Source organism: Epinephelus moara, chromosome 8 (genome assembly GCF_006386435.1).
Source record: "Epinephelus moara isolate mb chromosome 8, YSFRI_EMoa_1.0, whole genome shotgun sequence".
NCBI classification, from domain to species: domain Eukaryota; kingdom Metazoa; phylum Chordata; class Actinopteri; order Perciformes; family Serranidae; genus Epinephelus; species Epinephelus moara.
The window spans coordinates 32,600,292-32,614,980 of record NC_065513.1 but is presented as its reverse complement, the minus strand read 5'-3'; the positions used below and the strand labels follow the sequence as shown (position 1 = coordinate 32,614,980).

General features: G+C 40.4%; 1 protein-coding gene across 1 annotated transcript in view; it reads right to left on the bottom strand.

Moving 5' to 3' along the window:
* LOC126394141 (transducin-like enhancer protein 4) overlaps positions 1–14,689 on the bottom strand; it is a 59,733-nt gene that overhangs the window by 34,829 nt on the left and 10,215 nt on the right. Inside the window, exon 5 of the mRNA XM_050050786.1 lies at positions 3,075–3,137. Coding sequence (XP_049906743.1) covers positions 3,075–3,137 — 63 coding nt within the window. The remainder of the gene's footprint in view (positions 1–3,074; positions 3,138–14,689) is intronic.

Here is a 14,689-nt window from a genome sequence, read left to right as displayed (position 1 = left end):
TTATGCAATATTTAATTCGGTGTTACTTCGGTAACTGCAGTGTTTCCCCTAAGATTTTCTCCCAGGGTGACGACAGTTACATTTAAAGTTTTTTAAGACCTGTTCAAGACACCTGTCAACCAAATTTAGGACAGATTTTTGGACAAATCATGTTTTACTTATTGTATCATCGTAGGTAAGCACTGCAGGCAAGTAGTATACATGTGGTCTTGTGTTGTGTAGGATTATGTTAAAGTGAGTTCAGTCAATCTACATTTTGCCAGCAGGTAATATGAAGTAAAATGACAGTATTGTAGTTGTAACATTAGAAATGTGGACTTTTACATAGAAAGGCTTCACTCATTTTCAAAAAAAAAAAAGAAAAATGGATAAATGAAATAAGATATTTGCAAAAGTTACAACCTCACCTATTCAAATTTAAGCCTATTCAATGACTTTTAAGGCATTGTTGTAACACTGAATTTAAGACATTTGAAGACTTTTTAAGAACCTGTTCTCCAGCAGCGCTGCTGAAGTGCTTCAGTTTTATTTTGCGTCGCGAGAAGATATTTAGCTCGTCCACTGACATGAGAAGGGCTTTAGACACATATTTGCAAACAGCTCTAGATGTCCAATTACGATTAATAATAAGCTTCCCACACCCCGTATGCTGTTACAATTGCTCCTGCACGTGGGGGCAAATATGACATTTAACATGACATTTAACATCTAGTGTTTCAATCAATATTGTGACTCCAACAATGCTTGTAAAAACAACTGATGACTGTTAACAAGTAGAACACAGATACAAGTTACATACATAAAACATGTATCCAAATAGTTCAAGAGGTTTCTGAGTAATGACATCAAAACCAAAAATTGGTACAAATTCCCCCTGTCTCCCCTATTTAACCTGCGTTTCAAGTCTTAGAGACAAAACAACTCAAGTCCTGTACTGGTATACCTAAAGATGGCATGTGGGTTGTACCGCTGCTAAATACATACAGGAGAAACACTGAACTGAGTTTTGAACACCAAAACCTTACTTGAGAAAATTCCATTACTTTCTGAGTACAAACATTTGTCTACGATATTGAATTTTTTGCCGATACCCGTTACGCCGATATATATTTATTTGGCCAATAACCGATACCAATATCAATGTATCCACTTTTTTCCCTACTTAATTTTAGTGATCATCAAGTGTCCTCTGCAGTGGAACTGACATCATATTCTGCATGCATACTCTTATCGTGATGGCCCACCAGCAGATGGAGACATGAAATACAACACTTTTCAATGTATGTAATATTCATTCATTGTGCAACATAAGAAAAAGCGTGTTGGCCGATTCTGACAGCCCATTTTAAACCCAATATATGCCGATGACATGCCGATATTTTCTTGCATCCCTAGTATACAAAAACCCTTTTTCCTCTTTCTTGGAAGGAAAAGAGGACAAACATAAACATTATATAATAACCTTCAGGAAGTGTTTTATATGTTTTTTTTAAATTCCTGATTTAGGTCAAGAATTGTCTGATCAAAAATCGTGTTTAAGACTGTGACCCAGGGTTCAGTAAATTTAGTTACTTGACAGTTTTTGATACTTTGGGTTAAGGCCACATTTCTCTTACTAGATATTAAAGGAATACTTCAGCTCCCGAATGATCACATGTATATCACGCAACCCACGTTACCTTGAATTTGGGAAGAAAACTTGGTTTTTCTGGCATTCCTTGAACGTTGAACAAAGAATCCAAAAACTGATAAAATTCTTAGTGAATTGAAGTAAAGGGAGTCAGCTTTTAACAACTGCAAAACTGTATCAACTGTATCTGTTTCAAAACTCTCATACACCTTGTGCTGTGTAATCTAAGTCTCATTTATCCGGTTTAATGCTCAGTTCTTCCAAAACACATGCATTTCACAGCCCGTTATTACATCAATTCATCAAGAACGTTTGCCTTTTTTGGATTTGTCGTTCAACATAAGCAAAGTTTTCCTCAGGAATTTAAGGTAACATGGGATTAATACTTGACATAATACTAATTTGGCGGATGAAGTATTCCTTTAAGGTTTAAGACCAACCCTGTCTATATAGGCACTATTATTCTGTATGTATCAGGCATTATTCTGATAAGCAAGTATCGCAACTGACACATCATCCTATTACTGGCAACAATCATCTTTTCAAAGAAATTTCAAACTGTGCCAGACAATGACAGAAATGAAAATAAAAGCAAACACATGCACACACACAGTCGGTGTGATTTGCTGCACAATAATAATATGATTGTTGTTACATTTCATATGCACACCCAGTGAACGAGGCTATGCATCAAAACAAAGCAGTAAAATCCGTTTCCTCTCCCTGCCTCCCCTCTCTGCGGGCCTCAGGGCTGTGTAGCAGCGCCACAGTCTAATGCCATTATTCCTAATCCACCCTAAACCCTCCTAATCCATGGCTAATCTGGAGGAGAGCTTTGGAGTCCACACTCACTCCTTCCTGCTGTTCCCACCCCTCAACACACACACACACACACACACACACACACACACACACACATGCACACACTTTCACCTCCTCCAGAGAAAGGATTTACCGGCTAAAAACACACACACACACACACACACACACACACCTAAAGATTCCATAATCAACACACTGTATAAAACACACCCACTACTGTATGTGCACACATTTACAGTGTATTTTGTGTGCATGCAGGTGGAAAAATACACACACATACACAAAATGAACTCAAACACAAAGGAATTTTCTCACACACACACACACACACACACACACACACTCAGCCGCTGGCTCCTGCATATGTTAGTGGGAGACATTTAATAAGTTCAGAGCATATCTGCCTATCCCGAGCAGGGGGGATTAGCCCAGGATAATCTGTGTGTGTACATGGCTGTGTGCATGCGCGCGTGTGTGTCCGTATCTGTCTGTTTTGCCTCACAATCCACCACACACTTCTCCTCCTTCCACGGGTCCTATCTGTCTCCCTCCCTGCGTCTCCCTTTCTCGCTCTCTCCCACCTCTGTCTTAACTCGCAGCGACAGGCATTTTAGAGTCTTACCTCTTGAGAGAGGAAGGGGATGACTTGGGCGCAGATTGCGTTCAGCCGTTTGACGATCTCCGCCTGCAAGACAGAGAGGTGGGCGCAAACAACACAATCATCTTCAAATTCACCAACAGACAAGAAGGCGTCGTCCTCGTCACACAGCCTACAAATGCTCATATCAAGTCAGTGTAATGTGTGTTGAATTAAAGTAATAGCCTACATTATTTTCACATAATGGCCTGTAATGTGAAACAATCGTAATTTGATGCATTCTCATTGGTTGAAAGCTTTTACAGTTGCTGTTAGGAACACTGTCTGGTCACGTTTTATGAGGAAGGAAATACACTCAACACGTTCGTTAAACCTCAAGGATACACACAATGTGTTTTAATGAGTAACACTGAGTGTAAACATAACTTTTTGTTTGTGTACAAGAAAACTCCACAGGGCCCCTTTGATGTTAATGAAAAAAAATAAGAACTGGGAGGATAAAATGAGCAGCGATGGCCATGAAAAGAGCAAAACTACCAGAGCTTAAACTTCATCTGCAGAAAAATGCAAGATAAAAATGATGTTTTAAAGACCAACTTGCGGCACACTAATGAGCGCTTAGCACCAATCTCACCAAAACCATACAGAGAGGGTGCTCTCTGAAACTTTATTATTGAGTGATTACTGTAAGGCAGAAAGTATAGGCCAAGAATTTTGACGAGAGAGAAACTATTTAGAGTTGAACAAAACAAGTAGGTGATTTCATGTCAAACAGGTAGTGACTTAGTAACGTTTTCCGACCTGTATAACCTTTTCAGGTTAAGGTACTACTAACAATAATTAGACAATAAATCAATTAGTCGATGGACAGAAAATGAATCTGAACCTATTCTGACAATAGATTGTTAAAGTTATTCATCAAACACAAATGCCAAATATCTGGATCTGCCTCTCAGATGTGATATATGCTGACAAAATAAGCAACATGAAGACATACACTTGTTACTACCAGATAGAGTTGCAGCGATACACCACTTTCAAGGTGTACCGTGATATAAAAGTTGATGGTTATCATACCGTGTACATCTGCTTATCTACGATATCTGCGAAAAAACTGGACGTAAATCTCACCTTTATTTTAGTTATTTTCAAAAAGAAGACATTTTACACATACTTCCACTAACAAAATGGTTTCAAGTTTCAATCATAGTAATAAAACATTTGTTAAACCAACAATAACCCTTCTGTTTTCATTCCTTTAAGGCTCATTCTGACTGATGATGATGATGATAAATTCTTTAATACCATGATAACAGGAGACCGCAAAATTTCTGAGACAGTTATCGTACCGTGAAAATCTCATACTGTTGCAACCCTACTACTAGATTATATATTTAAAGATAAAAACAATAAATTATCACTAAAAAAAAACTATCAATAAAGAATCAATAGTGACAATAATCATAAGTCGCTGCCCCTGTTAGTGATTTAATGTCATGAAGATTAAGATAGACAATCCTAGAAATATTTCACCTACAAAATGACTCTGTCTACATTAATTAGTCATGCTGTGTTACCGTAATTTGTGGAGAAAACTTTTTTTTCCCGTACATATTGATTGATTGGTGTCCAACAGCCAAAGTATATCAAGACATGTGTTTACAGGCTCTCACACACCTCGTGCAATATAATCTCAAGTCTCAAAAACATGCATTTCTGCTAAACCTTAGGATTCAAACTGAACTGAAAATTAAACTAATCTATGCTGTCTTCAAACAGTAAGTATTTTTAGCGAATTTACATGTGTTTGGGAAGTACTGAGCATACGAGTAAATAAATAATAAGACTTAGATAATACTCCATTTGTAAATGGATGTTTTGCTGTTGTCAAATGTGGTCCCCAGTCATTCAATATATCAATGTTTTATTTGTTTTCCATAAAGTTATGCAAGAAAAATGATATTTTCTTTACAAATTCAAGATATCACAGCATGACTAATTGATTTAGAAATGGTCATTTTGTGGGTAGTGTATTCCTTTAAGTTAAAGGGTACCCAATCACGTTTTTCAAAATTTTTGGTCAGTGAACACAGACGTCAAACAAATGAACTCCGACTCGAAAGTCACAGGTTTTTAAGAGACGCCAGCTGGTAGCTTTGTAACAATCTTTAGTTATTCAACATACATAAAACACAAGCCCACTGAGATCACTAGTTGTCTAAGAAAAACTGTCCCATAAGTTACAAGCAGAAGTTATCAGTTAACTCACTAAAACAAAAAACTGCTGCCTGCTATAAATATCATGTCGTCTTTAGTGTCATTTGTGCCAAGATGACTTCCTGTGCACCCTGCTGCTGTCGAAACCGTTCCTGACAACATAATGGAATAAAATGTCGGTTCAGCAAAAGCCAGAAACAGAGAACAATGGGGTTTCAAACACAGAGCGTCAAGATATATCTACTTTTTCATTCCCCCCATTCTCCCTCCTTTCTTAAAACCTGGCGCCTGCATCTGTTACCCACAACGCAACCTGACCACTGACAATTCAGTCAGACATTCAGCTGTGTTATTCTAGTTACAGCTAATTTAGTCTCGAGTCATTATAAATAGTAGCATCAGTCTAAAAAAACCCAGGATTGGGCTGTACCACTTATCCTTCAGTATCTCTGGAAAGTTATTCTGCTGCTGCACTCTCTGAACATCAATCAACATCAGCCTAATGGATGATTTGTAAATGTAAACCCAGGATTTGGCCCTCTTGAGAATTTGGAGGAGTACAGAGAGAGGAGTCCACTTGAGCACACAGCCGAAGGTAAATGTGAGATTTTTGTCGATCTAATCAGCTAAATTAAGAGCCAACTACTGAAAAGATAAATCCAGCAAGTCCAACACAAATGCAGAAGAAGCTACACGTCAAGTGCTTGTTTCATGTATATAACCTTGACAGAGGTGAACTTTGCTCTGGTATCAGTGGTAACAGAAGCCCCCGGAGGCCATGAGAGCAAACCTGCAGACACACACTGATACAAGCCCTTCAGACAGACGCACAAGCAACACTGCAGCAGGACGGTACGCACAAACACAACCATGTGCACACAGGCTCAGGCAAATACACACCTCCACAGCCTTCTCTGTATTCATCAGATGTTTTTACTGAACCCAAGGGTTGGCTTTTAAAGATTATACAGCACTCTCTCTCTCTCTCCACATCAGGTAGGATTTTTTTTTGAACAGGAAATTGCCTGATCCACTGTCCCAAAGGGAGTGCTAGTAGTGCAACTCAAATCCAAACACAAACTCGGAAAAAAGACAAAGACTCACACAAAACACACATTAAACAGCACACGGGGCTAAACATTACTTTCTTTATTTGTAGGACTAAATACGAACAACTAGATAACAAAGTCTTCTCTCAAGAGAGGTCACGTGACCTGCAAGTACAATTGTCAGAAGACTCTGGGGCTCTCTCTTGGTACCACCGATTTCACAAATAATTTGACTTCCAAAACTTACAGCAGTATTATCCTCGGTCATTTGAACTATATAAGCCGTTAAACAACAGGAAACTGTTTGACTTGATTGAAATACCATCAGCAAGGCCATAATGACAGCACTGCAACTACTGATGTTAGCACAGAGGAAGCCATCTCCTTAGCCCCAGCTAAACAGCAAGATCACCTAGAGGCGGCTGTCATTCATGGGACAGTAATGGATGAAAGAATCTCCCGAAAAATGTTGATGCCATCGACACTGATCAGGGTTTGGTATCTAAAGTCAACAGAGTACAAGGACCATAAAAAGCCAAGCATCTCAGCAACGCCTCAGGGATACAAAAAACGTCAGCACAAGTTTACCCCTGTTCGAGGACCAAATGTCACATCTGGTGAATTGCGGCAAGGAAAGGAGGAGGACTCAAACACAGACAAATACACTTCAGGTGTGCAGGTAGGATAAAGGGAAATTTACTCAAGGCAAAGGTCAGGAACACGCTCACAGGTTGGCAACAGGATGGCAGTCCGGACAAACAAAACCAAGACAGGTGAGCAGGTCAGGACCAGGCAACAAGGAAAAGCAGGAATAGTTCAGGTCAACGTATCGTCATACACATAACATAAAGTTACAGAGGTTAGGTTTAAGAAAGGAAACATGGTGAAGGGCTTCTCTTAAAAGTTTACTCAAAGTCCACAGAGTTCTGAACACTGGTCTCCTGGGAAAGTCTGGTGTTTTGTGACCCATCCAACACCCAAACCTGCTACCTTTTCAGACCAGTTCCTTCTTTACTCCCATGAGCACATTGGTCACGTAATTGCAGCCTTTCCAAATATGTGAGTTACACATGAATTCATGGCTCATGATAACAAAGGATATGTACTAATTTTGGTGCGTTACTTTTTGTGGGAAAATGTGCAACAGAGCATGAGAACAGCCTGTTCAGGTAATTGTTCAGATGGCTGGAAAGTGAAGGCATAAGCATCACTGACAGTCTTGCAGGGAATTATTGCAAGAGGGGCTGATGAAGGGAAGAGGTGACAGGTGAGCAGGTAGGCGGGAAAGGGGTTATTGAAAGTGGGTGGCAGGTGACTGGGACAGGTGAAAAGGTCTGAGGGCATCTGGTGCACAGCGTAAGGATCACCAGGACTGACACCAACAGAGAGGGAAACAACGTAATTTTATTTCTTCAGGAAATGCGTCCTGAAATGACACCATTACTTGAACCAAAAGTATCGAGACAGACAGAGCACATGAGATTTATACAGACTGTATAAGACTTATGGACGTAGCCAGCATGACGTCACCAATTAGTTTGTGGACTTCCATTTTGAAGCCTTGAGTTCGACATTCTGGCCGTCTCCATCTTCAATTTTACGAGCTAGAAGTAACCATATTTAGACAAGAGGGTGTAGCTGGATCTGAGTGAGAAGCCAAGGACTTTATCAGCAGACAGCCTGTCACTCAAAGCGACCCCACCCTTAATTATGTGTAACTTTAAGCCTTGATAAAATGTAAATGGGTGAGTTAAATAAAACGTAATCCCCATACAGTTGTCATAAATGTTGAAATTAGCTTGTACAAGGCTGTAAACATGTTTATTTCTGTTGTAAAGTAGGGCATGTCCATGAGGACTGACTCGTTCTTGGAGGCAGCCTCAAGTGGTCATTCAAGGATCTACAGTTTTTGGCTCTTCCTCTGCCCTGGATTTACCTTGACTCAAACCTTTTGAAAGTTTGAACATTTCAAAACCCAGGCATTCACAATGCCTATTTTCCACATTTCATTAGTCATTTTCAAGAGCTGACTATTTTTGTTGTCTGAGGAAATACACAACACCTGTAAATCCAGGGATCCAGGACTTTCCTTGGCTCAGTACAACCCCCTATTAAAGGTTTGGTTTCATGAAGGATTCGAGAGATACACATGACCTTTTAAATGTATTACTAAGATTTGTACACATCATCTGGTTTTGACCCAGACAGATGTAATATTTTTTGAAAGGGATGGACCTATAGCCTCCTGAGAACCAAATGAATCTACAAGCTCATGTTATAGTTGCTCTCTGGTCCCCCTCCTGTTAAGACAGATTTGCAGCCAGCCTGGCCCGGATCAGACTGATCACCATTGTTTATCTAATATGGGGCGTGTTTGAGACAATGACTGACAACCTATGAAGCCTTTGAGCTTTACACAAAATACCTAATGATTTCATTTTTGGCTCACACACCCTTGCGTGATACTATGGTGAGCATAAACGTACCTGAATAGAGAGGGGCGCTGTTGAGCAATTGACTAAAACAACCAAGATGGTTGCAGCTGACGTGGAACTTTCTGGTAAGTACTATTTTCAAACTCTAACTGCAAAAACACTCGTTCACAGACATATTGATGCTACACAATCAAAGCTCATCTCTGCACTCTAGTCTTTAACATTTGTTGGTGGCTCAGCACTATGGCACGCATTTCATTGCTCTAATTGGTTGTAGGTCTATCTAATTGCATCCAGAGGTGCCACTGATAACGTTCCTTGAGCTGAGAGGTTTCAGACTAACTTGCATTTGCAATTTGGTATGGAGATGACAGACTAATGGATCTAACCGCTTTACAAGAGCAGCAAGCAGCAGATTTGGGCTCCCTAATGTTTCTACAGGAACTAAAAACTGCATTGAGCAGAACTTCGGGAGGGAAATCTTCAGGCCTTGACAGGATCGCATTCAAAGTATTTTTGCGCTTTTGGGACCTTCTTTGACCTGTACTTTTGAGCGTCATTAATTTTCTGTTCATCAACTAATCGATCAATTGTTCAAACTTGGTTAATCGTTTTCACGCACTTTACAAGACACCTACTTTCAGATAGAACATTTCAAAGTGCCAAGAGTAGCAAGGATCTGTCTTTACAATAAATGCAAAACAAATATTATTTATAACTAGAAAAGGGCGACGTCCTTCTTGCAAAGGAAAGATTTGAGCGCCGTCTTCTGTTCCTCTTTTAGACAAAAAGCCAAGTCTAACTCGTTCATTGTAGCGGCCAAAGCCGTTTCAAACAACTGGTGTTCATCCGTAGCCATCTTGCAATATTTACTGACTGATTCCGGACTTCGTCGTCATAGCACTGTTGTCATCTGTTTAGCTCGCCTCTGGCCCGCCTATATCAGATACATCGATGTGATTGGTGCAGCTCGGTTTCATGGGCATAGGTAATGAGCATCATTACTGATTGCCAGAGTGACTCGCTGAGCAAATTCAAATTGTGCTCTCGCGAGAACCCTGGATTTCCAGGGTACATAATATGTGAAATAAAGATAAAATATAATTATTGGTAAAGATGTATTTTCAATAACTAAAATGCAGCCAGCCACAGTTCTGTGATCTATGTGATCCATTTTATCATTTGACGCATTCATAACTGGATTTTTTAAACAGTATTAACCTTGTCTGTACACAACAACAAAATAGCTCATAATAAAAAATAAAATAGGCCAGACAAAGAAACCATTTTACCACTTAGCCTACTTTACTACTACTACTACTTTAGTAGCACTAATATCGAGGAAAAAAAACAAATCAGAAAATTCAAGTGGGCAATATGCTACACTTCTGAAATGCTCCCACTGCAGTATAGCTTCCTACAGCGGACGGAACAAAACCGGGTCACAGTCGGACCACAGTGCAGCTACAACTGGTGAAAATGTCCCTTCCGGTTCCTTTACAGTCATGACAGCAATAACAAAAACAGTTGGCTTATTCATCTTGTAATATTTTTAAGTTTAGTTGATCATGACATTTTGATTCTGATTCATAATGAGAACAAACTCTTTGATGAAGGCCAGTATGTGTTCTTCAGCAAATGATAAGACTTGTTGTTTTTAACCAGGCCGATTTCAGGAAAAATTGCGGCCATTACCGCCCAGTTAAGAGGAGTGAGGAGTCAGCAGCCAGTGACGGTATAAAACAGTGGATAAACCAGGTTTTTCGACAACTGTGAATCACGGCAACCAAGAGAGGTCCTTGAGTATACAGTCATAAATATACACACAAACTATGAGGCTGATCGGCCCAGTAGTTTGCAAGATTAGCTGCAGACAGACGGATACAAATGCACGCACACACACAGGCACGACCAAATGCATGATCTTCTTGGGGCTTATGCCTGATAAAGATAAAAAGCATTTCCAGCTATATTTTCAGCACAAGTAGTGCTGTATGAATAAAGTTTATTCTTATACACTATGTTTAATACTTTGGATGTGTTCATTGTTTACGGACCAACAGTCGAGGACAGAAAGTTGACTTCAACATGTCTGATTTTATCTTTCCTGAGGCAAAATATGAATCCTCTGCCAAAGAAGTAGCACCAGCTCAGGTGAGCATTTTGCCAGTTGAGAGCAGATACTTCAGAATAAAGGTGTAGCAGACATGTTCAGCCAGACAGCAGACAGACAGAAAAAAAAACTGCAGAACACTTCAAGCTGAGCCGTATTCACTCCGCAGACATCTGCAGTCATTCTCAAAGATTTGAGGGGTAATGCACTAAAGAGGTTCCACTGAGTACTTTGATTCATTCAGTGTTCACACTTGATGATCCACTTACTGACAACAATGTCAGAAAATACCCTAAAACATCTTCAACATCCAAGGGCTCTCATTCTTTCTGATGATGCGTTGTCATCACTGAGTGCTGTGCTGAGCTTTTAAGGCAAGACTTCACAGGCAACAAGTGAAGATCTTAAAAATATCTTCTGTAACACACAGGATGAGCACAAGCTATCATTAGAGTTAGGGAACCATTTAGTGTCAAGCAGATGGGGAACTCGAGGGAGGGTTGTAGTTGAACTTACCTGTGATTAACACAGCGCTGCAGCCGCTCGCGCTCCCACAGACAACCTAAAACACTGACATTTTCATTTTATATTTAACGTTTATCCAGGGAAGACTTGCTGTGCACACATGCCCTTTTTCAGCTTGGTTCTGCTTCAGATTCATACACACCGGGGATCTGCCTGGTACATATTAGCCTCTGAGATACTCCACTACTAGATGGTTGGGGTTTAAGTGCCTTGCTCAAGGGCACCTTAATGTTATGTGCTGAGGGCAAAGGAGGCCACGCTCAGTGTTTGCACCTTAAGAAGGGAATGAATAAAAGAGCTGCTTCCTCTGGTCTAGTATTAGGATGTGGATGTTCAAGGACGCAGTGAATGGACAGCGGACAGCAGCAGAGGTGAAGGTCAGCCTGTATGAGATATGACATCTGCTTGTACATAAAATCACTGCTAGGCAATGCAACAATTGATACAACATCACCTATAGTGAATGGACTGCATGGTGGAGCTGCCATGCAGGGCACTGGCCTGCCCATTAGGTGCAACTTGGAGTGTCTTGCTCAAGGACACTTTGACATGTGGACAAGAGGGGCTGGAGATCGAACCAACAACCTTGTGATTAAAGGACAACCAACTTTTCCTCCTGAGCCACAGCCACTCCAAAATTTGGCTCTATAAGTGGGGCTAGGATCCAATTCAAATGAATATCCCGATGTAACAGAACGCAATTTCATGCTACACGATCGAACCAACAAATGGGTTGGAAATATCTGGTCCTGTGGACTTTATGTGCACACACACTGCCCTATATGCTAAACATGACATATGTGAACACAACCAAATCGCCAGAAAAAAATGTTTGTATTGTACGTTTTTACATACTATGGATAGGTCACATTTGTATGTTGTTTTGTAGCGGATACGTGGTTAAGTTTAGGCACAAAGATCACTTGGATATGGTTAGAAAAAGATCACGTTTTGGCTCAATAAACACACATTTGGTGGCACAAGAGCTGTTGGAAACGCAGGGACAGGTTGGTGAATAACACCCTGGTTAGGTGGCTCAGACACCTCTGAGAAAAGCTGTGATGTGCTGGTGAAAAACAGCCAGGATTTCTGCCACATACACTGGTGGAAACGTTGACGAGGGTGGCCACAAAACAACCGGTGTTCCTGGTTTCGAACTCTGCAGCTCAGCAGGCATCTCGCCTAGGTGACATACCATCCACCATTCCCTCCACTTCCTGATGACAAAAGTCAGCTTATATATTACAACACTTTAGAAAGTTGATATGATACGTATGAAACATGCAAATGTAATGTATTCATGTTTTGCAGAAAGGTGTAATGCAAACTGTTTCTTCTGACAATTGGGCTGATTGAGAGTAGATGAAGAAAACAAGTTGTAAAACACTATGTGCAAGCTGTGACGCTTGCAGTAGTACCATGTGAAAATGGCCAGGGCTGATTTTAAGTCAGTACACATGTTATATATACCATAGTTGTAAGAGCAGCATAATGTGTGCATAGCAAGTGTGTGGTTGAGCGAGCAAGCGAGAGACGCTGGATGCCCTCAGAGCAGACAGGTGTTGGCGATCAGAACAGATAACAAATTAGCTGTAAAGCTGTCAAGAGGTAGCAAATGAACAGTGTAGGTTTCAATGTGTTCATGAGTAAATGCTGCAGCTCATCAGGATCAGGTAAAGTTCTTGCTTTCCAAACTGTTGGGTAAAGTGAGGGGGGTTGGCCCAGCATCAACATCCAGACCACAGTCTGGAACCTGAAGCAGGAACAATTACAACATGTTTACAACAAGGCTTTGAGTTATCTAAATATTTCAGAGGGGTAGCCATTGTCAGTGTGCACTTTAGTTTTGTTACAATACTGCTACTGACATGAAATGAGCAATATTCATATTTATTTTTCAGGAACGATAATAATAATACAGATAAGAAAGAAGATGGAGGAAGACAGGGAAAAAATTGTAATGCAAGATTGGTCTACAAATTTGCAATTAGATTATTTTCCCATATTGTTCAGCTCAACACTTTCTCATCCCAAGTCATCACATATTGCTGCTTTGTCGGTTGACTTTCACATCTGCTAGGTACTAGGCACTAGGTATCCTTCTGCATCTGCTGTTGACATTCCAGGACACACTGCCACTGCTGGGACATCATCACATGGTTGGGTTAAAGCAACTAAAGCACTTGATTGGGTTTAGATAACTAAAGCACATGGTTAGGTTTAGGAAGAAAACATCTTTAGCACTTGGGAAGCAAACACTTGGCTCCTGTGTGAAAGTCCGAGGTTTGTTGGACCCATGCGCCTCACCTCCTGCCCGCCCCATAGAGACTTTCCAGCTCCTTATATTACATTGTTACCAGCAGCGTTTCAACCTGATGACGTCCAGCGGCATATCATACTGCTGCAACAGGTGCCATCACAGCCAACCTGCGGCATATCATAATAATTCAGTCAGTCCGGCCAAGTTACATCCTGATGTCGCCCAGCTGCATACCACCGCCAAGAAAGATGGCTTTTGGCATCAGGTGTCTGACTCTCAAATCACTGACAAAGCGGCGGTATTAGACAACTTTAGAGTGAGAAAGGGCTGTTCAGCCCTATCTACTGTATAAGCATTATTATTAATAATTTTGCAGTATTTAGGGGCCTTAATTAGAGAATAGGGAGCTTGAGGAGAGAGATTAATCAATTTGCATTCATATAACATCCAACCCATGATATAACTGTGACAAAAATTCATGCAAACTCACAGCTCACTGTGATAGTTTAAACAGCTGTAGTATCTGCTAATTAGTTCTTATATCATACAGATATGAATGAAAACTGTCTGACACATAGTTTATAGACACATTGTTTTCTCAATGGTAGCATTTAGTCACTTAAAGGGCCAGTGTGTAATATTTGGCATGGTTTATTGTCAATCTGAATCTGAATCTGAATATTCTACCCATTAATATGTTTATACAAGTGTATAATCGCTATAAAATAAAATTCGTTTGGTTTTCGTAGCCTTATAATTATGCTTTTATATATATATATATATAGCAAAGGCCTTGCTTTAGAGAGGTCGCCATCTTGCGCCGCCATGTATGTACGGCAGACTGAGAGGACAATCCAGCCAGCCAGAGAATGCGTTTTGCGTGTATAAATAAACCAACGAAGACAGCGGAAGGAAGGAAGAAGGAGGAAACAGCAGAGTGTTAGTAGTTCGTAGATAGAGAGTAGTGAAAAGTTTTTTTAGTTATAAAGTTTGCGAATGGACCACACTTACCACGCAACAGGAGAGAATGAACCCGAACC